Here is a 27,298-nt window from a genome sequence, read left to right as displayed (position 1 = left end):
CATTCCAGATCATTCTGCCTTCTCTTCAGGCCAGCCTGATTTATTCAGCTTCAGTCCAGAAGCAAAATATCCTTATAAACATCATACTCAGTCTGAAATAAGGAGCCCTGCTAGGAGGTGAAGCATATTATTCAGCGCAGAGCTGCATTAACACAGATCAAAGCTGGTGTGATGGAGCCTACATGGAGAACAAAGGAGCTCCAGCCTACTGACATAGAGACGTCCCCATCACTAATCACTTTCTGCTCTAGGGGTTCCATGCTTGGGGCCTGGGATGAGAAGCCTCTTTAGGCAAAGAGAGTTTCAAACTGATGCAATGAGTTAGTTGTTGGAGCTTAGGCATTAGCTACAGCTTTTAAGACAGGGGTTAGGGACTACTCTTCAGAGAACACAGAATAAGTTCATTCTCTCATCTTCAGAAGCTTTCAAAGAAAATTCCCTGCAAACCACAATCCAAACACAATCTGAAAAGGCCATAAACATATAAAAAACTATTACTTTATCGCTTAACTATATCCTGCTCTGAGATAAAATACAGTAACCTCAACTTATTTTTAAACAGACTGGCTATTGTTTTCTTGCTTGACTGGAACTAAAAGAAAATATGTGTCACTGTGTGGCCTAAAGAAAGATCCTATTCAGCAAAGTTAAATATTTATTGTTTTGATCTGCACCTTACAGATAAAATGCCTGATCTTACAGCACAGCAATAGGGGTGAAAAGATCTGAAATGCTGGATCCTTTTGTATCTTGCAATGTGAAAAGATATCTTTTCCTACACCACCCTCTGGTAACATCAAGCAAACACACAGACATTTCCACTTCATTATACTAATCATGGACTAGACATTACACGAACATTGATCCTGCAATAATTTTGCAAAAATTTTCATTGTGCACACAAAAAATTACTTCAATCAAGATTTTCCTTTAAATAATTCAGGCCTCTGGCACAAAGAGTTTTATTTTTCACTGGAGCAATTTTGAATTTGAGGGGTAAAAGAAAGTACAGAAACAGGAAAAGTAGCATTATTCATGGAGAAAAAACGTTGAAAAAAAAAAGATGTGAAAAATTTTGCAGAAAAAAAATTTTTACATTTTTTTTTTAACATTAATATGTTTACCCAGGTTATTAACCAGCAACAAAGACTGAGAAGGCAGATGACGTATAATATTTGAGCCAGCTTATTTAGCTCTGGTTGTGTAAATTACCAGAACTGGAACGAACCATCAGTATATTTTTAAAGGGGCTGGCAATGAACTGACTTGGAATTTTACAAAATCTTGATGCCAGGTTGGGTTCGTTAAATCTGAAAAATGTCTTGCTTACTTAAACCCTGCTCCCTGACTTTCTTTGGGGTTTTTCACTTGGGTTGAGTCACAAGTCTTAAGAGTCCTAGCAGACTGACCTCTTCCAGTTGACAGGCTTTGATGACACTCTTGTATCGGTATTCATCATAGGACACACCAAAAATTATGTTTTCTTTTATTGTTCCAGGCATGATCCAGGAGACTTGAGGTGAAAAGGAAATCCTTCCACTGTGTTTAATTTTACCCTGTGAAGGCTCCAATTCTCCCATTATCAACATCAGAAGAGAAGTCTGAAAATCATTAACAGTTAGTTAATATATCAGAGAATTGTACAACTATAACAAATGCTAAACAAAATGTGAGTCACTCTGCTAAGTCACTTGAAATATAACAGGATGGTACAACTGTGTTGTAAGGATGGTCCCTACAACCCCTGATCTACTGCAAGCAGCAATTAGTAGATATTTTCATGATATATGTGGTTCTGAAAAGGCCTCTGAAGTGAGAAAAACTTCATTCAGTGAATGAGAAAAACTGTGTAAAACGTCTTGTAAACAAGGCATACTGCTCTAAAAGTATATAGTTTTAATTAAGCTTGTAGTAGTTCCACATGGTAAAATGCGAGTATCTGTAAGAGGCAGAGTGAGACACACTGACATAAAGCATTAGTATTTATGGAGAATGTTATTCAGTTTTTAACATTATCGGTGACTATTTTGTTTGTTCTTTGTACAACACAATTCACATTTACAATTTTGCTAGTGTTTATAAGTCCTTTATCTGTATTGCCTTGAAAAGTGCAATTTCTTTTGTGTGTATATAATTACTCACATAATCTACTCAGTGTGATCTGAATTTTCCTCTATAACTGTTAACTTATTTACGTGAATACATGACCTAAGCATATATACGGTTTCCCTTCATAAAAGAATTGATTGCAATTTCAGTACTGACATGTTATAATTTCAAAGTTAATCAGTAGCTTGTAGTAACCTTGTCACACATCACTGGCTACTAGATCAAAGAATACAGTTGAGAAATACAAGGAAAAATATGTTACAGAGGCATTCCAATGGTGTTCTTATCACTAATAAACAGTCAACAAAGCTGGGACGTAGCAGTCAAAGATCTAAAATTCTGTCTAAATCTTTGTTTCATGATGTCAAGCTCAAACTATCTTTGACAAGTTATAGAATATGCAGGGGAATTTCATAAGACTTCTTTACATTAGACCAGAATCTGCATTTTTCAAAATGCTGAGTAAGAACTTTCTGATCTTGCAAAGCACAACCATTTAGTACGTTTTGCACATTGAATGTTAAACTACTGTATCTGTGCCATATAATTTAAATGAAAAAACATCTAGTAGTGAAGCAGTATTAAAGAGCTCATGTCAGGCTCCATACCAGTTACAGACAAAATATGTATGCATGCTTTTTCACGGGTCTGATAATTCCTGAAATATACAGTAACAACCTTAAGTAACAAGAAGAAAACCTTAAATTAAGGGAGTGAAAGGAAAGGAGGAAGACTCGGGGGGAGAGGAGTAAGCGTAAAATCTTATTTTTCATAAATCTTTCAGATAATATTATTAACATAGCTGAATGAAGGAGATGCACATACATCCTTTTGCACTTTCTAATTGTCATTTTTATATTACAAGAATCAGTGTTTTAGCCCTAGCAATAGCCATCTGAAATTAATAGGGACAACAGAAGACAACTGTTCTGTTAACAGAGAATCATCACTCCAACATGCACCCCAACATATCAACAGCTCTACATGCTTGCAAACTCATGTCCTCAGTCTTATTGTTCTTTCCTATTGGTGCCATGAATGAAAAATAAGATTAAAGCCTTAACCGATTGAAATTGATGGGTCCTTTGCCATTGACTTCAGCACACCAAGGATTTTACCCACAAAAATAAAGGAAGTCAGAATACGTTCACCAATAATTTGTTAAACAAGAAAAGTTGCCAAATGCAAAATGAATGTTTGTTTTGACTTTCACATCTTCCCAGAGGACTCACAAAAGGCAAAAGTCTCATCTAATTAGTTGCTATTCAATGTGAATGAGAGTATCACAATTCAACTCATTTTACTTATGTTAATGAGGTTAATCAGATGTGTTATCTACAAACTAAATGCACTGATAACATTTTTTGGGTTATAAAAGGACCACAAATCTTCTCAGAAAACCAGCAGTTTTAACAGCACATCCCTGGACTTGTTCTCCAGCCTTTCACATGCAATTCAGGAGAGCCTGCCTGGGCTGAGCAATTTAGGAACTGGAAAACAAATGACCAGCGTATCCAGGCTATGTGTTTTAGTTACCAGACTAACCAGTGTCAGGTTGCTGTCAGATTACTGACAGCCTTGTCTTCAAAATTTTCCTTAAAATGTTTGCAAGGCAGGAAAAAAATTTCTACTTTCAAGTACACTTAGCAATCTAGACATCTATGCTAGGTTCTCCAGTTTATTGTTTTAAAGGCAGGGAGATTCCCACCATGAGCATTAACTTTACATTTCCACAAGAAAACCAGAAGAGTTTGTATTATTCCTGCCAATCTCCTTTTACTTTGCATGGAAAAATAGCTTTGTCATTGAAATTGCTATTTCCTTATTAAGTCTGTGTCTCTGTAGACACAAAAAATCCATCAAACCATTTTCATACTGGCCACAGCCTAATACTTAAATAACTTTTAGCCATTTTATTTAAACTTCTATTTTATTGATACATTCTCCTACAGCCACCATTTTCACAGAGAGTATAGGAAAGGAAGAATACAGAAGCAATACAGATAACAATACAGACAACAACACAATATTTTCCTTAAAATAATTATGACTTTTACTGAAACAACAGAAATGGGAATACCTTGCCTGCTCCAGTAGATCCAGAAACAGCTAATAACTGTCCCTTCTCAATCTTGAAATTTATATCCTGAAGAACAGGAGAGCCATGAAGGGGAAAATTACTGAAGAAGAGATTATTTTCAATGCTAGGGGCTTTGCTGTTGTTGTTTTCCTGTTTTGCTTTTACAAATAGTTCTCCAATTCCCTGCAATATACATATATGCGTCTTTGTAGATACATAAACAATAAACAAGACATGCATATGCAGATATGTATATCATACTGTGGACTTAAAAAAAATATGAACTTACTATTCTGACATTAGTTTTTCTATCTATAGCCTATTTATTACATTCTTAAAATAATATATATTTTAATATATGTACTGGTCTTGCTCTTAAATTTGTTGGCATAAATGAAATGCACCTATTATTGAACTTTTTTTCCAGTGTTTATACAATGCTGGAGTTTGATTCTGATTTCAGGCTGGTTTAAATGAGGAATAACTCCTTATTATAGACCTTAGCACTTATTATAGGGCCTCTTCCAAAGTTTCACAATTCTGGATAATTTGATATTTTATGTTAATTACTTACCACACATTCCTTGCCTCCTGATGGCTGAAGCCAGTTAAAATGAGAAAGTGTAGTCTTACCATTTTAGAGAACACCAATGCAAAAAACAGTGAAAATGATAATCTCTGTATTTGAATTTAGTTTGGGTAAAAGTACTAACCTCATCCCAGAAGGCTGTTACTCTGTCCAGCTCAATCCCGGTTGTTGTTAGATTATACTCCAGTGCCTTATATTCTTCTTTTAGCAAAAAATCCTATAAACGGAACACATTACAGGAATAGTAAGGGATGATGGACATACCACACAAAGCTGTACATATTTACCTACACTGAGCACAGTTAATATTTCTGGCAGTGCTATTCCATTGTAGTGTCTTAGAGTGAGGCATACATATAGCTTACACAACATCTTTTGGAAGCAGCAGAAACCGTCTTTTGAAGCTATCGATACTTTCATTGCTAGTGGAAACATAACCATGAATGCATTTGTTTCTGGTTTAGAGGTATACCAAAACTTGGCACTTCCTTTATTTTTAGGACTTGTATTGGGCAGAGTTACTCTTCCAAACTTAACCCTTTCTAAACAAAGCTTTATTTTGGGAGTAGAATGTGGAAAGTTATACTCTCGTAAACAATGAAAAAAAAGGAGCTACGCACTCCTATCTCGTTTATTCCAAAACTACAAAAGTTTAAATTAATTAGGATGGTGTTTCCACCAACCAAAAAGGCACATAATAGTCCTGGTTACTGCAGCACTGAAGTAGTATAATTTCAAATGACAGAAGTCAGCAATCATATGCTTGTGTTCTTTTCTGGGATAATCTTTAGGTTGTGCAATCTGTAGATACTATTTCCCCTAAATTGTCTTTTTAAATTATATGGGATCAAGGAGGTCTACCTGAACAATACAGTGGATGAACTAAGGAGATGGTAAGGGGAAAAATCAGTTCTTCACAGCAAACTTGCAAGTTTCCCAAAGAAAACAAACAGAAGTGAAAAAGCAGATGATTGAAAGGGCAGGTACTGAAAAATGGAAAGACAAAACACACACAAGAGACAAAAATGGATAGACAGGCTTTCACAACAGAGGCTGTGGAGTCTGCCCAGGGAGCTGCTGGAGCACTGGCAGTCAGCAAAAGCATACTGATCCCTAAAGACTTCAAGGTCTAGAAAACATTGTCTAGATACATAGCAAATAAAATACCCTAGAGGACATATCTGGCCCAGTGAACTCTCTAAACTGGTGAGGAAACTAAAACAGAGAAATACATGTATGGTTTATTATTTTTGTTTATGTCTGCATATTTCTTGGGACAAGAAAACCATTGGTGTTCTAGGATTCTGTGCAGTCTGTATATGGAGTCTATATTAAACCTATCACAAAGCAATTGCTAGAGCACTTGCACAACTAACATCCCCAGAGACAAGTGTTAGACACAGTGGGAACAGTGGTATGACAACTGGGCCTGCCAATTCTGTGAAAGGGTATCGGATCCACTATTCCAAGATATATTTCAGACAGGCCACTGTCCACTGACACCTTGGGAATCTTGAGCGGATAAGGACTCAGTGAATTGGGATCCAGTAAGGCAGCCTTCTGAATGTCCAAGAGAAAGGTTCATGGCTAGATTGCTGGAATTTCCCACTCAATTAAAAAATCATAAAAATTCAAAAAATCCAATATATGACTCTAATTCAGTATTAAGGTTCAGATTTCTAATTCAGATCTGTAAGTACCATACTGGGTATTTTTATCACACTAAAATAATAAAATATATATTTTATTGAACAACATCTTAACAGTTTAAGATTTAAAAATGTTAATTGCATTAGGTATTTAAAAACATTTTAAAGATTCAAAAAATCCTGAGATTTAGATCCAAAATAGAATAAAAATTCTTTCTTTGTGGAGTGATTTCAAAACAGCAGTTAAAACAGACAGAGCTCATGAGAATTCATCCTTAATTCACTTTGTGCATATAAGCCTTTGATGCTGGTATATGAGCAACGGATCTTGGTAGGTAAGGTAGGTAATAATTAGCAGATTGGTACTGTAGTTATGCTTACTGCTCATGATGAATGAGGTGCACATTTGCATAAGATGCACCATCTCCTGCTGTTTTTGCCACTAATAGCAAGGGAGGCAGATTCATGATTGCAACAACTGGTAGCAGTGGCATATAAAGCATATACTAATTTTCTACTTCCTTTACTGAAGGAAAAACATCTCTTAAGCAGCATAAATTATGATATTCTTTTATTAAGTTCCCTATTCTGCATTAAGAGTATTTAACTAAATGCCCCCATTTCAAAAACAGCAGTGTACAGGTAACATAAAACTGTTATGGTTATGCTGCCTGGGGAGCTATATACAAACATCAAGACTTATAATGACATTTCATGGTGTGTAGTCAAAGCAATATATAGTATATTCAGAAAGTCTGCATAAATCCTCTGATCTTTTGTTGATCAACTGACAAGATAACATGCTATAAAGAATTAGCTTACGTACTTGGGAAGATTTTCGGGTATGTACCCTACCTGTATTTTATTTATTGCTCCGATAGAGTCATACCAGGTCTGTACAGCCCAGGGAAACTGCCTGGTCACTGTCATTCGAAGAACAATGCAGAAGGAAATGGTGGTAAATATTTTTCGGAGGATAATTCCTTTAGTCACAGCATATGGAAGCACAGCTAAAAACACCACAAAAAAACCCGAAAAGAAGAAAGCTGAGCTGTTGAAATATCTCACATAAGCAGCTTTTCGGGTTAGCTTCAGTTCAGTTCTGTTAAAAAAAACAAATAAAAATAATTAGTGTACAATACCACAGTTTATATCTTACAAACTTTTTGCATGGAACTGTTGGCAAAATAATTAAGTTAGAGGCTCATTTATTTTCTAAGACTACAGTTAGAAGGCAAGATTCAAAACAATTTTTTGGTCCTAAAACGTAATTGCAGCCCAGTTTACACACCAACGTTCAGAGATGTCATACAAAATAACCATGATCTTTGCCATGACTTGGGTACCTCATAAACCCCAAGCCTCTATGTTTTCTGGCAAAACCATCCTTATGCATCTAATGTTGTGTTGTATGCTACTCTCCCAGAAGCATGATCCCCTACTGAACTGATAATCTAGACACATAAGTCCCATGGAAGACACTTCTGTGGAAGTAAGATACTCTGAAGGGCCAAATTTGCTATACATGATCATACAAATGCTAAGAACAAACCCACAGCACGGTAACTATTATAGTGTCATCTTCTTTTGCAGAACAGCCTCACCCAAGAAGTTATCAGTCTACCTTAGCCTGAATAGGTAGAAGGCAGTGGATCTTTCTCCACCTTTCCAGCTGAAGCTTAGATACTGTGCAGTCAGGAAAGCAACTAGTGATTACTCTCAAGCTACTTCTGCAATGTTTATGCATCTTACAGCAAGCTATTAAATAAAAAGAGAAATAATCCAGGGAGCATAAGTCTGTTTCTGAGTTGATGGCCTTAACTCACTGTGCTAAAGAATAAGTTTTCAATTGACTGCTCTTCTTTTGGCCCCATTCACTTCACATTCCTAGAGCCCAGCAGCTCAGCTTTGCCCGAACACAGGCACTTCTGCTGCAGTGTAAGAGAAGGGTTTTCAACTGAACTGAAGCTACAGATGGAGCTAGAACCCAAGGTGCACGTTTGCTGGGTGAGTGCTCCAGCCACCAGGAGATTGTACAACAGTTAGCAGTCACACTGGTGAAGGCAATTCCTGGCACTGTAAAGGCTGAGCACCATAATTTTTAAGTGTCTCTTAGTACTGAGCCAGTTTCTGCATGCAAAGTAAATCCAGGATTTCAGGGCTTTTTCAGTCCCCCTCTTCAGTTCTATGCTGCATGTTTATGAGACTTTCACATGCATCAGTCTTACCACTTTTGCCAACAAAGCATTTCTAAAAGCCTCTGAGAGAAACCCCAAGCTCAGTCAGTTTTGGAGAGGGATGCCTGGCACTTCTTGTTAGGGCTGCATTTCACAGAACAGGCATGAAGAAAGTAGCCAGGCATGCAGGTAACCACAACAGCTGCAGCCACTGCCCTGGAGAAAGGGCCTTATAAGTCCCTCCAGAGCTTATATGAGACTGTGGGTGGCAGCACTGAATAGGGATAACAAAGACTTTTGGTTTTCCTGCTTGGCCAGTTCCATGCAAAAGCCTGGGTAGAAGCTACCAAAAATCCTTCCACTGCTGAAGCACACAGAAATTACTCCAAAGAGGGAGAACCAATATACTAACCATTTTCATTGTGCTCCCAAGAACGAGTCACAAGCAAAAGTTTTCCAGAGGTGGATCTGCCTGTGATCTGGGCTTGAGTGCTCTGCAAACTGCGCACTCATTTGGGGCACACCCAATATGCTGAGGCCATATGGGCTCTTGGAGTGTAAAGGAGACTATAGGTGTCACACATGTATAGAGATGAACCAGCTTTTTGGAGACATCCTGGCTTTCAATTCAGTAAGTCAACTATGAAAAAAAAAAAAAAGCCAAACCAGAAGGAAAGAGTTGAGTGCCAAAATGCCGCAAACAATCTGGAGTAGTTGTATCAGGACTTGGAAAAGAAGTGTGAAGAGAAATGAAAAGAGAAACTTAGCATTGAGAGAAACTGAGGACATACATCACTGTCAGTATGAGAAAGCGGGGGAAGGAGGAAAAAGATCACACTGTTCCTGAAGGAAATTTATAGAGCAAGGATCATGTTTTTCTCCTGAAGAAGTAAAAGAATTTGTCCTAGTAGTGACATAAAATTCTCAGTGACTGGAATTTGGCTCACTATGTTCATGTGGACTTAACAACAACAGGGATAAGAATGCTAGTCTTTTTTGCTCATTTGCTTTTAATAAGCATATTCTATTAAAATAACCTTAGCCACAGCATCTTGGAAAAATGGTAGCTTGGGACAACTGATGTTCATCTTTAAGAAGTGCCTCCAGAAGAATTTTTTTTTAAAAAACGAATTTAATTTCTAAAAAGATTGTCAAGTATAGAAACAAGGAAGGAGTAGAGAAAGAGTAGGAAAAAGTCAGTAACAAAGCAATAGGAATTAAAGTGAAAAATACAAAGTAAAATCCTGAGGGAAAGCAAAAAAACTAATTTTGGAGGAAAAGTCAGGTGTGATTTTTGTAGCAAGACACCACGGAAAAGAATGAATTACTTAGTTTCTCATTGTGCTAATCTGAAAAAAGCTTTCTAACAACACTAACGTGTTGATATTAGTGAGACCAATTTTGAAACACTATGGTCCAAATCACCTTTGAGGAAGTGTACCTTGATTATCCAGTGAATGTCAAAGATGCCAAAATATGTCAAACACCATGATAGATTTAGTATCAGTATATAGATACAGCCTCTCAGAACTCACAGGCTCTTAGAAAGTACATGCAGGTTGTAGACCAGTGTATGTCTGTTTTTGCATGGATGCCACTGCAGTCAGTACAAATACATGAGCTTGCGCTTCTTTGCTTTGAATAAGGATGGGTCTCCTGCTGGCAAAGTAAGGACACTTCCAGCCTTGGATTTCCCCTCCTCTAGTGCTTTGCTAGGGAACAGAGGAACAGTCTGCTGTTGTGGCTTTTTAATTCTCTGAATATATTGCATAGCCCATAGAAGTGCAGATATGTTTACTGAGACACCTGTTACGAACAGCATTATCAGTATAGACTTAAGACGGCACACAGCAGACAGCCCGAAGTGCTGCACCTATCCGGGGGAGTTTATCTGTGGTAGTGTAACACCCTCAGAATAGCCAGCCCTGCCAGCTCAAATCTAGCAGTGTAAGGGCACAGGTAAGTCTAGTTCATTAAACTAGAGCTGATTAAATTGGGTTGCACCAGAAAATGCCAGCTCACAGAAATACTTTGGTAACAACTGAGTTATAATGCACTGTTGCTAAAATACGGGTATGACTTTACTCATGCTGTCTCGTTTCCTACCAGCTTAACAAACCAACTGATTGGGAGCCTGCTGGGAGTCGCAGGGCTGGCTCAGCAAGCAAAATTCAATTGAAACTCTGACATTCCCTGTTTGACCTGCTCTGGTGATGTCTTCACCAAATGACCTTTTGGATCACCCCAAAGAATATGGGATTTTGGTGCAAGAGAAGCAAAAAAGAGAAATCTTGTAATATTTCTATCACTCTTCCTTGTATTTTAAATATCCATGCATAATAAATTATAGCATTACAGAATTCACTATAAATAATTAAAAAAAAACCCAGAATATAAAATGATAGTCCTTTTTCCAGGTTTATCTAGCCATTTTGTGGAACATATATATGAATCTTAATTCATTTCTACAGGAGCTACTCACAATATTTGGTCTAAAATCTCCTAAAAGCAATCCAAATGACTATTGCCACCAGATGAATTCTAACTTGGATCTATCCTAGAACTGGAATTTCAGACCTGGATTCACACTGAGTTTTCTCAGAGCTTTTATAGTAAATCATTATAAAATTTAAGAATTTTCTTATTCTGATGGTAAAGAACAGCTAACTTTTCCTGGACTGTCTTTCAGAAAGCATAATAGAAGCAGCTGAACAAGAAGGTGTTTGTGTAATAATAACATTTCTTTTATTTACATGATAATAAGATACTTATATTTCTTTTCTTCTCTGCTGTTTTCCCAATCACACACCTGGTACAGAATTCTAATTCTTTCTAAAAGACTAAACAAGCACATTGGACAGCTTCAGTGCAGCGTCACATATCAATCAATATGTCACTTCTCCTCCCTTCCCCCAGGACTTCCTATGAATGCCTGGTTCTCACAGCTCTCAGCTAGACAGGTTAGCTCTTTTACCTCCTTTATGATTCTGGTAGCTCTGGTAGTTCTGGTAGCTTCCACATCAATCTCAATGTTAATTGAAATGATAAGCATTATACAAGGCTATCCACAGACAATAAATGTTAATGTAATTGTACAGAATGAATACATGAAGCTGTGTTACTTTAATCCTTACACAGACTGTGCGTAACATTTAAAGACAGCTTTATTGCATTTCTCAGAAAATGGCTGCAGAGGACTCATACTGTTTCCTCCACTGCAGAATAGGAAAGTCTGTAAAGCCTTAAGTAATCAACACAAAAGGGCTTTTTATTGTATGATGAGGATGGGGTTGGCCAGAAACAAACACAGATGCCACAGTTGTTTTACCTGTGCAGGCTAAACACTGAAATATCATTATAACAAATGAGGAAGCAAATAATAAAAAAAAGCTCTCCATAGTGAACTTGACAAATTGGGGAAAAAAACAAGCTACAGCGTGGGAATGCATAGTTAGTTTATGGAGAATTAATATTTGTGTGCTTTACTTCTTAACTAACATGACCACAGATGCTGTTCATAATCACCTAATTTTTTTTTTGATGTAGAAAAATTTGGCTGACAAATGAGAACACTTACTCACGGAGGCTTTCAATCATTTTTTCCATTGCATCTTCCCAACAATAGACTTTAACTGACTGTATATTTTCAATTATTTCTGAGGTGATGACAAGTCTTTCGTTGATCTTTCCTGCTCTCTTATCCCTACAAAGTAAAAAGACAGTAGATCAATTTTCATCTATTTCATTCTGTAGTTTGTATCATACCACATCTTAAGAAAACACCTGTCCTATATTCCTATACGTAATATATTTATTCTAACAATATTATTGTGAAACACATTAAAGGAAATATCAGAAATGTAGTAAGTTTAACTAGGGAGAAGATATAAGCTCTAATAAGAATAAATCAAGTCACTAATGAGGAGTTTTCATTCTTCTATGAAGTTTTATCACTATTTACTGCACATTAGACCTTTCATTTTTTCATATTTAGACAGCTGCTGCTAAGTAAGTAAAGGTTTGTCTCTACTTTCCTGGCACATTTAGAATTCTTTGGACTCCTCTTTTGTAACAATATAATAACTACAAATCCTTAATCAAGTGGTATAGCCTTCTTAAACTAATATGTTTCAGGCAAAAACATTGAAATATTCTAAAACAGTATCTTCACCTGTATTTCATCATCCTTTGTCCCAGCCAGGCTTGAAAAAGGACCATGATTATTAGAAAAGCAAGCCCAGAAAATGCAGAAGCTTGTAACATTTCCCAGAGCAGTCCCATCAGCAGTACCACTTGTAAAGGTGCAATCCATACAAAATGAGCCAGTGCGAGACCCTGCAGAAGCCCACAGGAGAAAATAATAATAAAATAAATTAAAGATGTGCTCTGAAAACTACATGAAAAGGAAGAAGTCATTTAAAGTGACACTTTGAAAAATGTAATGAAGAATTGTACAAATTTTTTCCAGTAGTAAAACAAGTTTATAAAGGAGGATTTGTGATTCTAAGCACATAGCATCCTGGGTGTTAATTATGATGACAGCACAGCAATACATACACATTCCACACCTAAGCTTTGATTTTTTGCAAGGCAAAGTTCAATCTACAATTGTCTCTTCACTATGTATGTACACGAGGAAAAACCCAGCTCTGTAAAAGTAAACAGAATATGCCATTGACTCTGGCATTTTCAAACACTGCAAGATGAGAAAAAGTCACAAAAGAATCTTCTAAGAATGATTTAATTTGATATAGGAGGCAAATATTATTTTGGTGAAGAGACGACTGTTGTATGAATGCAACTAATTCAAAAAAGATTGCTGCCTATTTCAGTCATATTCCTTCACTTTAGTCTATCATTAGATAGATTTTGGACCGACTCCTGTGCTGAGAAACAGCACCTGCATAGAACTCTGTATTACTGCAGCTACACTGCTGCCAGCACCTGACCTGGCTTGCTCAGCACTAGCTCACATCACTGTATACAGCAATACAGTATTTAAAATAAATATACACTACAACTCCAACCATGTATTTTCAGTCTCTCTGACATCAAGTTTCTTGCTTCTTCCACAGGAAGCAAATCTAATTCTATCAATGGGACAATCAAACATACATTCTGAATAGAAGTTAATGGAGTTTCTAGCCCCCAAAACCATTAGCAGGGATTTACCCCCATCTTTAATGAAAGAGAAGTTTTGTACGAGACTTTGAAAGTTTCATCTGAGATGTGTTGGAAATGGTTCCTAATCAGGTCCTATATCAACACATATTCAGGCATTTATGAGAGTGGGTAATATTAACAATAAAATGCTGAACATCATCAAGTTCACCAGTGGGCTGGTTCACCTTAATGAAAGGACATGGCAGTCAGGAAAAGAGACTGAAGGACTGAATTAGTTGAGTTCTGACCACTGGGAAACTGACTGTGTAACCCAGAGAAGTTTCCCTGCTGATTTAGAACAAGCATGTTTTTAATGGTATACCTAGTTTTTATGTTTGTTTTACTAATCAGCATAGGAGATAAACTATGATGTGAGTATCAGAATGAGCATTTCCATGACCACAGGCCGACACCTGCTCTTAAGATAGGAATGTACTTTCATTTTATATTTACAGTGAGCACAGTCACTGCAGTCCACCATTTATTCTCCTTCCTTAATATTTGCCATGAATGGCTTGAAGTTTTGCTTTTGTATTTGATAGCTTACCAAATGGATTAAACAACCAAAAACATACCTCATCAAATTTGTTCAGATTGTTGGAAAGAAGACTGACCAATTGCCCAGTACTTATTTTATCTAAAACTCTGCTTGACAGTTTTAAGGTCTGTAAAAGAAAACAAAACCATAGGAAAACAGCCTTGTAACTCAACCCTATAAAACTGAATAAATACAAATAAAAATACTAGGCAACGCTACAGTACTATAAATAACAATTCACTTATCAGCTTTATGTTATAAAGAAAGTCTCATTAAACTCGTTATTTATGTCACTTGAGTTTAATATAGCCATTAAATTGCTTTACAAATATTGATTTATTGACACAGTCCTTGCTTTCTGTTGCATATTTTATGTACATATGTATGCAAATGCAAGTTTTAATTAAGTATGCATGCTGTGTGTTGCTGTGGATTCTCAAAAATCCCCTACTGTGCCTCTCTTGACACAGATTTTATGAAAGATGTTTTCATAGCGAGCTTTATATTAGAATAACTAACACATCTGCTTAAATTAGCTGCTTTTGGTAAAACCAAACACCTTTTGAAATCTTTGGATTTGTGAATGTGCAAAGCATGAATATCTGTTGATACTTCATGTTATCAGGTTCTCACACTTTATCATTCAAACTTGATCCCTTCTATATTATATTTATTGTCTAGATCTTCACCTCTAATCCTCTTTGAAAACATTCTTTGGCCACCAGCATACATTACTTTTCCTTTTCAATATATGTACATAACAGGAGCACAGCAGTAGCACAATTAAGGCATCTCACTACATATCCAGAAAGTCTGAACTCACACAGAGGCTGACTTCAGTCAACTCTGCTGTACATGAGTATTTAATTCTTTAGACTTAGGAAATGGAGAGCCATCAGAAACTAATGTTAGCCATATTATTCATTTGTGTACCTTGACTAACAAACAAAACTACTGATCTTTAAACAAACTGGACCGAAAAACTATGTAGGCTATGGACAGAGGTTTGGCTTTAAGTGTAAATGAAACAGTTACCTTCTTATAAATCAAGCTAAACATAGCTATTCTCATTTGCATCCCTATATGATGAAGACCAAATATAGCAGGGTGTATGAGTAGTGTTCTCACAAGGAAGAGAAGGCACAAGCCAATGCCCAAGTAGTAGGCTATGGATCTTTCATGGGAGTTGTCCGGATCATAGGAAGCTATTATTCTTCCTAGTAAAAGGGGCTGCACAGATTTGGTGACTTCCTGCAGATGGAAACAAAAGAGAATAATTTTGGTCAGTGGTTTATTTTTTAAAAATGGTTAACATTTTCATTTCAAGTCCTACCAACTGATACTTCCACTTTCATATCTCAAATGAGGAGGCTGGGTCTGTTCACTGTACAAACCAGAGAAAGATGCAATAATCACATGGTAGAAGACAGCTCACCACTTTCTTAATCTGTGATGCTCTTGCAACTCCACCAAAGCAAATCTAGTTCATAAGTTTTGTTTGGTTGTTTTTTATAAAAATGGCAACTGAGATAAGTTTCCAAACTTACTTTTTGGAATTGTAATGGATTAGCCACATAACATGATTGAATCCAGCTTAATAGGCTGGACCTTTTTTCCACTAGAGAAACTGTACTCACAGGACTTTAGTGGACCAAATAGGACATAGGAAGATTCACAGGCCCTGAAATGAATACTAACAGAACAACACAGAGAGAATCTATGTAAAACATAAGGTAAATAGAAATAATAACAGAATAAAAATATAAACAATTTAGATTATCCTACCCAACAGTTCTAGATCATTGTATCCAGAGCTGTAACAAAAGCAGGATAAGAGAGGCATAAATGGTAGGGGAGGCAAGCATAAAAAAAGACCCAGAGAGAAACCAGTCCCTCCTGCCCTGCCAGCCCCAGCGCTTCCCATACCAGAATGGGCAATATGGTACAAAATCAGAGTAGGAGAGGAAAAAGAGGGAGCATCACATTGATAAATTGCAAGGCACCAAAATGACCTGCTTGTAGCTCTGACTTTATCTTAGCCTGCTATTACATTTGTCTTCAGTTTCCTTTTCTGTTGTAATTAAACCCCACAAGTGTTACCTCATCATTGCTTTCCATTTACCTTTCTTCATGTCCTGATTGTTCTTATTTTCATTCCTATAACCTTATCCTATTCCCTCTCTGCCTTTTGCCCTCTCTTTCCCTCTCCAATCCTTCCCCAAGAACTGCAAAAATCATCAGTGTACTGTGGTCTAGCAATTTACTTTTTTATCTTCTGTATGATTTTCTGAAGGGTATGAAGTATGCATGTGCTCCTTTCCTTGTTTCATTGTTATAGTCAGTGTAAAAATATTTAGTGCTAAGAATTTGTATGTGTCTCCTCATCCTTCTTTCTGTTGAGTCTGTTCACTCTCAGCAGAATATGTCAGATACTTCAAAAATAGCAAGCAACCATTAAATTTGCTTGCATATAGATGTGTTAAGTTCTGTCAAATATTTATTAGTACTGCCTTCAAGCTTAAAACCACACAGACCACAATACAGAGAGAAGTGAATTAATGGAGCTCAGCTATAATTAATGTTTTTCAGTGAAAAATTCATTGGGTGAATCACCTTTAGTTTTTTTTCTCCTTCAGGTTCCTTTTGGTCTCTCATATAGCAGCAGTCCCAACTATCTCTGCAACTTGTGCTGCGTTCTCTTTTGACTATCACTGTTTGAGTTGGTATTCATCCACTTTTTCCACAGAAGGGATGAAAATTTACATCTTGAATAGAATACCTGTTATATGCACTACTTTTCCCAGATTAAAAACAATTGTGTCCCAACACAAATTCTGTAAACCTGGAGTCTACTCTGACAAAGACTTCAGTGTTATTAGTAGGCAAAGGGAGGAGTGTTTATTAAAACACACATGACCTAAGGCAGCTGTGCTTAGACCATATGCATCCAGAAGCAGCAAATCAAAACTCCACAAAACTCACAAAATACAAAACAGTCACCTTTCAAGGACAATGCAGTGCTTTCATACTCTCAGAGATCCCAAAGATAAGCTTTTATATATGTGTTTAAAATAGCAAGTTTTTTCTGTATTTACACTTATTCCACCAAAAATGCTGTGCTCTGCAACTGTGTTTGTTGTGAATATAAAGGTATTGCATACATGTCTAGCTTGCTGGAAAAAAAGTGATTTACAGACTGGCTATGAGTAGAATAATGATTGGCAATATGCCAGATTGCTTGCTATCTCAGTTGGTGTAAAAATCCACTGTTTTACAGTGGAGTTTTATTAGCTCATCTATTAAAGAAATTATTATCCAGGCAATATACAAATTAAAGCAAAATTAGACTACATATAGTCTATATAAATGGATATAGAACATCCAGTTATTATAAACGGATATAATATAAACTGATACAGCACATAAAGTGATATAGAACTACCTGCTTAAAAAGGATTGGGATTTATGTGTTTACCAGGATATCCAGTTTTTGGTGGTCTGTTTCTTGCTTCTCCTGTTCTTACTCTTCCCTCAGCACTCACCGCAGACCAATGAGAAACTCATAAATGTTCCCCTCCACAGATATCCTTATTGAAAGGTGAAAGATCATATGATCTGAAGAGAAATGAGGATACCATGCTAGATGGATCTTTGAGCTGACCTGGTATGACTATTCTTATGCAATGAGAACTTACAAATTGTATATATTCCGCACATGCTCAATCAATCTGAATTTTGAAAACAATAATGTGCATTTCTGGTTTGGCATGTGCCCAAAGAGTGCTTCAGGACTTTCATATCCCTCCCCCTCCAACACACACATGTGACCTATATGTGAGAACTTCAGGAAATCCTCATTAGATTCTCTTGGAATATTATACTGAAATCATTTCCAAGTTAATGTTACCAGCCACTTTGCCTGAGTGGAAATGTACATTTCACAAGGATAATATAAGAGAAAAATGTATATGGAATCAAACCAATCCTCATAGCAAAGTCCTCAATTTGTTAGCCAGTAACTCATCAAAAAGTAAGATTTTTATTTCACCACCGTACCATTTTCCTTTAAATTGCAAAACAGATGTCTGCTGGTAAGGTGAAACATGGAAGCTGTTTAGAGCAGCAGGGAAGCAGATACATTAAGTGAACTACTTCAATGTGCCTAACACAGTTTATGAGGGAGAATCGTAGTACTCTAGGGGGCCAGAGTGCAAATGTCCACCCTTCAATAACATCTTTACCTACAGTGCATGAGGTGAAAGAGAGAAACAGAAAAACTACTAGGCCTAATGAGAGCAAAGCTGTGATGCTCGTTGCAACAACAACTACACAAACAGCGGGGATGTAAGCAGAGTTTTAAACACACTCAGAGAAAGGTGCTAGAAAATGTCTTAGGGATTAAACAAGAGAAGAGTTGATAGGCAAGAAAAAGTTCAAAAGAGCACACGACTTGGTTTCATCTCTGCCAATACGGCACAACATCCTGTCCCAATTAAAATTAATGGCAAGGCTCCCATTAATTTCCGCGTGAGCAGGGCCTGAAAAGAACAACAGCAGCTTTAGCAGCGAGATTTTCCTCTTGCAGCTTTCAATAAAATGAAGTGTTTTATCATCTCACAATGAAATCACAAATTTACACCAAGATTTAATCATTTCATGTTGATTGTGAAAGATACAGATTTTGCTACCTGCGTGTGAATTTCACACATCGGTCATTTTTTACAGAAATGAAAACAAAAAATATGACTCATAAATTCTGCAGTACTGTTACTGTTCTAGTCCAAATGTGTACTCAGGTTAAAAAGTCTGCATAGAGAAATCAGCTTTGCACACCTACACACATTTATTTGTCTATACTGTGGGAAAGGAAGTTATCCCAAAACTGTCTGCAAAAGTCCTCAGACACTACTTAACTTTTAAAAAGAATACATTATTATGATAATAGTTTCAGCGGCCAGAATTTGCGGGAATACCTAATTAAAGTGTACAATAGGCTAAATTTGTGGATCTGCTGTTTTTTTAAATATAATCCTGAAATGAGTCGCTGACTCTATATCTGTTACCCACCTGAGGAAAGAGGCTAAAAAAACAATGATTCAAACATTTGTAAACTGATCATTTTAGCTGTGGGGGGCAATTATGATCATCTGTCCTGACAGCCTGCTTAACACAGGCTATTGAATCACGAAAGGACTCCTGGAAAACTCAGTAACTCCCAGCTGAGTTAGGGCATATATCTGAAAAAGACAACGAATCCTTTATTTAAAGATTTCATCCTACTTACAGATTTATCTCTACATCTGCCCCACGTTCCACCAGTCCTGAAATCCTACTTCTAACCAAACAGCCAAGCATATGCTCTTAACAGGAATGCACAGAAAATGCAAAAAAGGCACAGTAAATTCAACATAATTTTAAGTAATTAATTCAGGAGGCATAAACTACCTTACTTTACCACAGTGTGGCGGAAGGTAAGAGTTGATGTCAGCTAATTCATGCTCTTAAAGTTACCTGTTCATGTGTCACGCCCTTTGGAAAATAATAGCTATGTGTTACCAAATGTGATACTCTATACATCTTATTGAACTACCAGTTTTTCTGTTTCCTCTTTCTATCACTTGTACTCACACACTATTTTGCATAAACAGAGCTTTCTCTTCCCTGAGGGGTATCTAGAGGACACATCTAGAACTCAATGATATCAAAATCGAATTTATTTTTCCCCTGATGACTTGCAGGAATCCTCACAAGTAGGACAGAGGACAGTCCTATAAACACCAACATCTTTCATGCCTGAGAGATCCTGGGCTTACAAGTTTTAATTCCCAGGCACATCCTCATTACCATACCACACTCATCCAGCCACATGACTCTGCACAGCAATTTAAGTTAAGTGGAAGCTAACACAGACAAAAGGAAAGACATCACGTATGCTTTGAGTAAATGTGCAGTCAGAATTTGCATTAGATGAATCCACTCGGTAGATTCACCATGAAACAATCCAATCAAGAGATCAAAGGACATACAGTTCTGGTAAGACTGAATGTTTATAACATATGTATCTTGAAATACACCTGAACAACACTTCAAAAATATATCTTGATACATGATAACTGAACTGAATCTGGCTCTACTATTTCAGAGAAAGTGTGTGTCTGCACGTGAACATATGAAGGGTTAGTTTTGAGCACAAGCTTGCCAAGCAATGACTTGTTACTACACACTTGACACTGGCTTGGTCAGCACTGTCTAGGCAATGTATCAACTGCTCCATGGTACCTGCCCACAGGAGCAGGCACCCAACAATGTGCTACTGTGCAAAGCAGCAGCCTGCAGTTCCCAAACCTTCTCAGCAGCGTGAGTTCATACACAAGTAGGCATAAGCAGGGACACAGAGCACGGACCTTGAGAGGTGGTACTTCGATGTTGCAGAGGTAACAGTATATAGTAAGAGGGTATAGATAGTGGGGACATGGTGTTGCCAACAGAAACAGGAAGGTGGACAGATCTGGGGCTTTGGATTGAAGGAACAGACTGATTTGCCTTTTCAGAAATGAAGGCCCTTCAGAATTTTTAAAAGGAGCCCAAAACTGTCCAAAGTTTGTCCTTTGCGTGCCTGTATGTATGAAGAGAGCATGTATTGTCATGGCAATACGGAGATGTTAAACAGTACATTTAAAAAATAATAAAAAATAATCTTACAGCATGGCATCTCTTGTGTTCCCCCTCCTATTTTCCCCCATACTTATCTTTCATCAGAATAAGTCTTGACATTCTTCTTCTTCCATATCAGATCATTGCCTTTCAGTGCACACTTCCTTTACGCTAACTTCTCTTTATGCCTGCTTCCTGTCACTGCTCAATTCCTTCCCTTATTTTCCACCTTCATTATCATTATTCTTTTGTATTACAGTAGGGCCCAGAGTGCCCACTAAAAATTCTTGTTCCACAGTTTTACGTAAGATATCAAGAGTCCCTGTCCTAGATGGTTAACTGTCAATCCTAGACAAAGACAGAAAGAGAATTCATTGAATCATCAACTTCAATTCTAGCTACTTTGCCTTCCACCAGCACTGTACAATAGCGAAAAAGCCACAGGACAGCCCAGGATTTGAAACAGAAAAAACATCCAGAGTGAGCACAGACAGCACTGTAACTGCCTCTCCTCTCCTTTCTCTTTATACAATGCCTGCGTAGGGAAAAGGTAAGCACAACACATCTCTTTGAACTAGATCTTTAGCAGTGCCAATTTCAGACTGAGGCCAGTGCAGGAAGCCTGAGGCTTTTCATTAGTGACAAGGGCCAAACAAGTTAGAGAGACTTAAACTGGGGAAGAACAAAGTTGGCTTGGGAGCTAATTTTTTCCATGAATGTCCTCAGCCAAGCAACAACCTTGATTCCCTTACTTCTAATCAGAAATTGTGTGCAAATGTGTGTGAGTATATCTATCCATGGGAAAGAAAAAAAAAAAGATAAAAATGTAAAGAACTTAATCATACTAGGTTTTATTCTTAAAATAAAAGCCTTGGTGCTGAGAAGTCATTTTTGTACAATTTCAGTTTAAGAAAATAGGAAAGAGGATAGCTTGGTTTCTTTTTAAAACATTTTTGTTTCTTTTTAACAAGAACACATACAAAAAAAGTTTGAAAGGTTAATACATATTTTTCATATGTTATATGCATCACTCAGTGAAGTAAATGCTCTATACTTCCTGTCATTTTTTAAATGTAGAATCCATTTTACTTTTAATCTGAGAGTTGTCGTTTGTGAGCTACCTCTGAGGGACAGTCTTAATGTGATTGCAAAAAATTAAGGCTTATTTATTTTCTAAGCAGTGAAGCAGCATGACAAACTGAGTACATCCTACACTTTTTACAGACTAGAAAGAATATCAATGCTGCATTTTAAGGGAAACAACTTCCCTTTTCTTTAGAATATTTTACTTTTTGACTTTCTGATTGTTACTGATATTCAGTGCCACAGAAACCTTAGCGCTACAGAAACTTATTCAAAATGCTATTTTTCCCTCAGAAAAGGTATAACAAGAGAAAGAAGCAGTTGGTTTTTCATAATTTTTAGGGGAAAAATTCCAATCTAAACTGAAATTATAATCCATTATAATTAATTATCTAAACTAAGTTACCAGTGATCTAAAACAGAATACCCACATCACTAGCAGTGTAAATTAATACTATTAGTAGGAATATTTTACAGGAACTTCATCCCAGAAGACCCTAAATAAATTTACCTTCTTTGTAAATGACAAGATCAGCCTGTCTTTCATGCAACAGTGTAAACAAGAGGAACTCCATGGCAGTTTATTGCAATGGAGCTGTTCCAGCATAAGACTAGCAAAAGTCAGGCTCAGAATCTGGTGCTAAATCTGAAAAATAGGCTTTGACTTGAAACACTGCCCAAAGCCTTAAAAGTTTTCAGTGTTAAATAGTTCTCTTTTAATGCTGGAAAGTTTGCATGTAGCTAAGGACTTGTGCTTTAGTTTTCGGGATCTTCTTATTTATTTATTTTTAAACTGTTTTATACAAAGTTAATAAAACTTGAGAATCTATAATGTCAGAGTGTGATTTTACTTACCTTAGCATAAATCTGGAATGACTCCCATAGAAAAGATTCTGGAGCTTTCTACATCTAACTACTAGAAGATCTACCTAGCTTGAAATTTCCCTTCTACAGAGAAATCTTTAGCAAATTCATAGGCATAATGACAACTCTCCATACTACTTTTCCCTGCCTCCCTGGAAGAGGAATCCTTACATTAGGAATGAAGGTTTGCATTTTTATAACTTTGTTATTCTTGTAGAAGAGTTCCTTGGGATACCTGACAGAAAGTTAGAAGAAAAGGGAAGTTTTGTTTTACAGGAAGCAAGATGAATTTCAGCAAAAATTATGGGCTATTTAACTCCCCTTCCCTCTTCTTTCGCCCAGTGCGTGGCCTTACTTGAAAGTACAGCTAAACTGGATCACATTCAACACTAAAGCCAGAGGAATTAATCCTTTTCTGTAGCAACCTATCCAAGATAAAAATCTGGCCTAGAAATCTGTCTAACATCTGAAAATGCTGAATATCTGAGCATATCTGACCACTCTGGGCCACTTGGGCTATTATGTCAGCTGTTTCTGATACCACAACACTTTGAGCAGTGAAATATGTAGTTTAATATCTCACTTTTCCTATTAAATTATAGAAACCTGAAAATGACATGAATATTTAATGTATATATTGGTTAACAGTAATCTTCAGTTTTATAGACTGGATATCCACACCACCTGGTGAGAGACCATTAATAATAAACTATTTTCACAGCTCATAACCCCAGTGATAGGATTTTCAAACAGGTGGCATTTGGTAAGTCAGGGTAATCGTAACATGTTGAAAAGCTGATAAACATAATCAGTTCAGATTCTAACATCAGGATCCTGATCATACACTTTGGAGCACTAAAGATTCAAGCACATTCCACATGGTTATTTATGCAGAAATGTTAAAACTAATGTAGACAGCCATGTAATAGTTCAGTATACCAAACCTGTTTATTGCATACATAAGCCTGAATAAAACATTCCACTATGAAGCTGACTGATTTTCACTTTGGCAAAATCAACCAAATTATGTGAAATTTCAGTATCATTTATTTTAACATAAGGGTAGAAAATTCTGGAGAAATGTCTTAAAAATGTAATATAAGAAAATGACTACATTAATTCAGCTGTAATACAAAAATTACGGTGCTCTATCTGTACTTGGGGGGAACACATGCTAGCACCTAAGCAATGTGTACTGCTTAAAGATATTAATACATAATCAGAAATACTTTATTTAAGATTGTCCCTGAGTATCTCTCTGTATTTATCATCTTTATAAGCCATACACAGAGTAAACACTGTAGTTACCCACAGGATTCCATATTACTTTAGCAACCCCTAAGACCATTTATGCAGACCATCCATAAATGGTCTGCATAAACCCCTAAGACCATCCATTCATGCAACATTAAAAGTTTACTGAAAACAGGAACAAATCTTACCCCTAAGTATAATATTATTCCATAGAACATAAATTTCCAGAAGAAGCATCGTCTAAGAGCATTAATAAGTTTGGGTTTTTTCTTTGAAGTTGCCAGCTCTCTATCCCACTCTCTGAAAAGGAACCGAAAAACAAGACCATTAAGTTGTGTGAGCAAACACATGGGTCTATCGCTCTGACATAGTTCAATTCGCTCAAGTATATCCAAGGAGATTTAGCTAAGGTGACTAATGAAACAAAGCTTTGCAGAGACCCCAAAGACCTGGCCTTCACTGACTTGATAGATCAATAAAAGTTCAAACCTAGTTCAGCCACATATTTGGCAGATTTAAATACTCAGCCATACATCACCCTGCAGGGAGTTAATTCATGAAAAGGTCACACTGTATGTTTTAAAGAAACCTGCTGTACTTAAGACCAATGCACAAATAATAGGCAAATAAATGTTTTGGAGCTCTTCCAGTCTGCAGCAGAAAGAAAACACCAACAAAGCATCAAAAATGTGACTTTTCTACTGGAGACCATTATTTTTATTTTTGTAGTTAGGACAATAATTTTCTATTCTACAATAGATTTCTAGCCAAAAGCATACTATATATATGTATACATATGTTACACATACACATATACATATGTTTAGTCAACACTGAACTCACAACTTAAAGTACTCCTAAGAATTTAGTCAGTTACCACTTTTCTTCATTCCTCAATAAAATATTAAATAACCAGAATATTTCATCTATAAATTCTTCTCTGTGTCAAAAAGCATTAAGTTGTACCAGTGTTCCATCACTTTTGCAAATGTATGTCACACTGCACTTCAGTTTAATTGGATTGGCACAGCAATGCAGATCTAGCTGTCCCCAAATGCAAGGGAAAAGCTACACTAGAGGCTACAGGAGAGGGATGGGATTTAAGCACTTGTATCTGTCATAGTGAAGCACAGTGTCTGAATTAGGACCCACCAAAAGAAGGGCAGAGAAAAGATGAGAGGAAGCATAAATGAGGAAAGTCAGGGCACAGTTCCTGGAGAAGAAATTAAATAAAGTTGTCCAGCCATAGTCCAAAAAACAAAACAAAACAAAACCCCAACCCCCCCCCAAACCCCAAACCCCATGTTATTTAGATGGTGAAGAAAAAAAAAAAAAAAAACAGGAGAGGATTTTACAAGGATATTTTGTGAAGAAAGAACAGCTGGATAGGGACCTAGTACTGAAACTGAGTCTAGCTTCACTAGTCAATGGAGAGATGTCACAGGTACCTCAAAATAGTAATTTCGAGCATCTAGGTGACACATCTCCATCATGGATCCCAATCAGCCCCAAAGGACAACTGAATGTCTTTGCATGCTGAATCAGGAGACACTTGAACCAGTCAGCAGACAACAGCTTGCAAGCAATGCTATTTAGATATTTTACCCAACAGCTTTCTAATGAAAGTTGCAATGTGTTTCCTGGAACAGACAAAGTTGTTATTTCATTAATCTGAAAGGTAATGCCAAGAAAGCATACTTCTTTCATACCTTTCTAATTTTTCAGAAAGATTATCAGCAGAGTCAGCAGAAGGGATTTGGTAAATATCCGACAGCTCCAATCGTTGTCTGTAACCCTTTTTCAAAATTGGTTTTGTCCATCTAAGCAGAAAAAACCATAAATAAAGATCACTAATTTCTGGGGTTATTTCTGACTTGCATTGTCTAGCCCTGAATATTTACTCCACAGCAGCCATATGTATGTGTATATATATATGTATATATATATAAAACACACACTAAATAATATCACATGATATTGTGCAGGCATGAAACTGCATTATATTTACTAAACTATAATGGTAAATATAACATTAAAAGAATATTTGCAAAACTCTTACATTTAATCAGTTTTGGGGTGTGATCATGAGCCAAACTTCCTATTTAAGCAGTCGGAGACAAATAAGCAGTGGATTGAGACATTTGTATTACATTTCCAAACATGTGCCATGGCCATACTAATGAACAGAAAATGGTAAGTGTAGTAAATTGCATGTATAAATTTCATTCATATAAGCTGGAAAGTCTTAAATACAACCTGATTGTTCCTTTGACAGCTTACATTGCAGTATACAGGAAATAATACATAAGATCTTTGCAAGACTCACCATAAGATCTTCCATCTGTCCACCATATCTAAAAATTTTGAATTTCTTTCTTCAAATGACATGTTTTCAAATTTAGTATCAATTTAAAGGGTATGCTGAATTAAAACAAAGCAGGAGATAACTCTACAATGGCCACCTCATTCTCTTTATAAGCCATTACTAACGTTATTGAACAATTCAATCCTTCAAATGCCTACTAATACCCAGGTGCTAAGATGTACATAAATTTTTTTTGCAGCAGGTTCTGTTTGGAAGGTTTTTTGAAAACAAAAAAGAAAACATAAACAAGCAACCATAAGAACTAGTCATGTATTTTGAAGCTATTCGAGCTTCTGCTTTACTGCCATTGTTAAAAAATATGTTTCCTTAAAAATAATGAAATAGCTGTGAAAGAAACAGCTTGCAGTTGATTGCTGTCATGTTTCCATATGTAAACATGGATTATAAAAACACATGATTTACAATTTTGATAAAAGTTATGATCTGCAAAAGCTCAATCATTTCAGTTTTTTTTTTATTTTAGATTGTTTCTACAGACAACAGTAACAAAATTGCAAAAGAAATGCAAAAATGTTTCCCGTGGTTACTTAGAAAATACACACCGCTTATTTGAGCTGATTTTTAACATAGCTTAACTGTATGCCTGATAAAACATATATCATATACACAAAGTAAGCCACATTCTCAATTGCAACCTCTGATGGTGCAAAGAGGTTGGATATTAAAGGTAAAGGAAAGCAATTAGACATCACATCAGTGCAAAGAGACCTTGGCTCAACAATCAAATCCTATTTGTGTGTAACTATTTGTGT

The 27,298-nt window shown here is 36.5% G+C and overlaps 1 protein-coding gene across 2 annotated transcripts in view; it reads right to left on the bottom strand.

Annotated features, from left to right (window-relative positions):
• CFTR (CF transmembrane conductance regulator) overlaps positions 1-27,298 on the bottom strand; it is a 96,672-nt gene that overhangs the window by 58,934 nt on the left and 10,440 nt on the right. For both annotated transcript variants that reach the window (XM_067315135.1, XM_067315127.1), the window contains exons 2-11: positions 25,870-25,980; positions 24,349-24,460; positions 15,341-15,556; positions 14,343-14,432; positions 12,776-12,939; positions 12,182-12,307; positions 7,283-7,529; positions 4,903-4,995; positions 4,190-4,372; positions 1,410-1,601 (exon numbers count right to left, since the gene is read on the bottom strand). In XM_067315135.1, the coding sequence (XP_067171236.1) occupies positions 1,410-1,601; positions 4,190-4,372; positions 4,903-4,995; positions 7,283-7,529; positions 12,182-12,307; positions 12,776-12,939; positions 14,343-14,432; positions 15,341-15,556; positions 24,349-24,460; positions 25,870-25,980 (1,534 nt within the window). The remainder of the gene's footprint in view (positions 1-1,409; positions 1,602-4,189; positions 4,373-4,902; positions 4,996-7,282; positions 7,530-12,181; positions 12,308-12,775; positions 12,940-14,342; positions 14,433-15,340; positions 15,557-24,348; positions 24,461-25,869; positions 25,981-27,298) is intronic.

This window comes from Apteryx mantelli, chromosome 1, assembly GCF_036417845.1.
Source record: "Apteryx mantelli isolate bAptMan1 chromosome 1, bAptMan1.hap1, whole genome shotgun sequence".
In the NCBI taxonomy this organism is placed as follows: Eukaryota; Metazoa; Chordata; class Aves; order Apterygiformes; family Apterygidae; genus Apteryx; species Apteryx mantelli.
The sequence above is the reverse complement of the archived record's forward strand: the minus strand, read 5'-3'. Positions and strand labels throughout refer to the sequence as shown.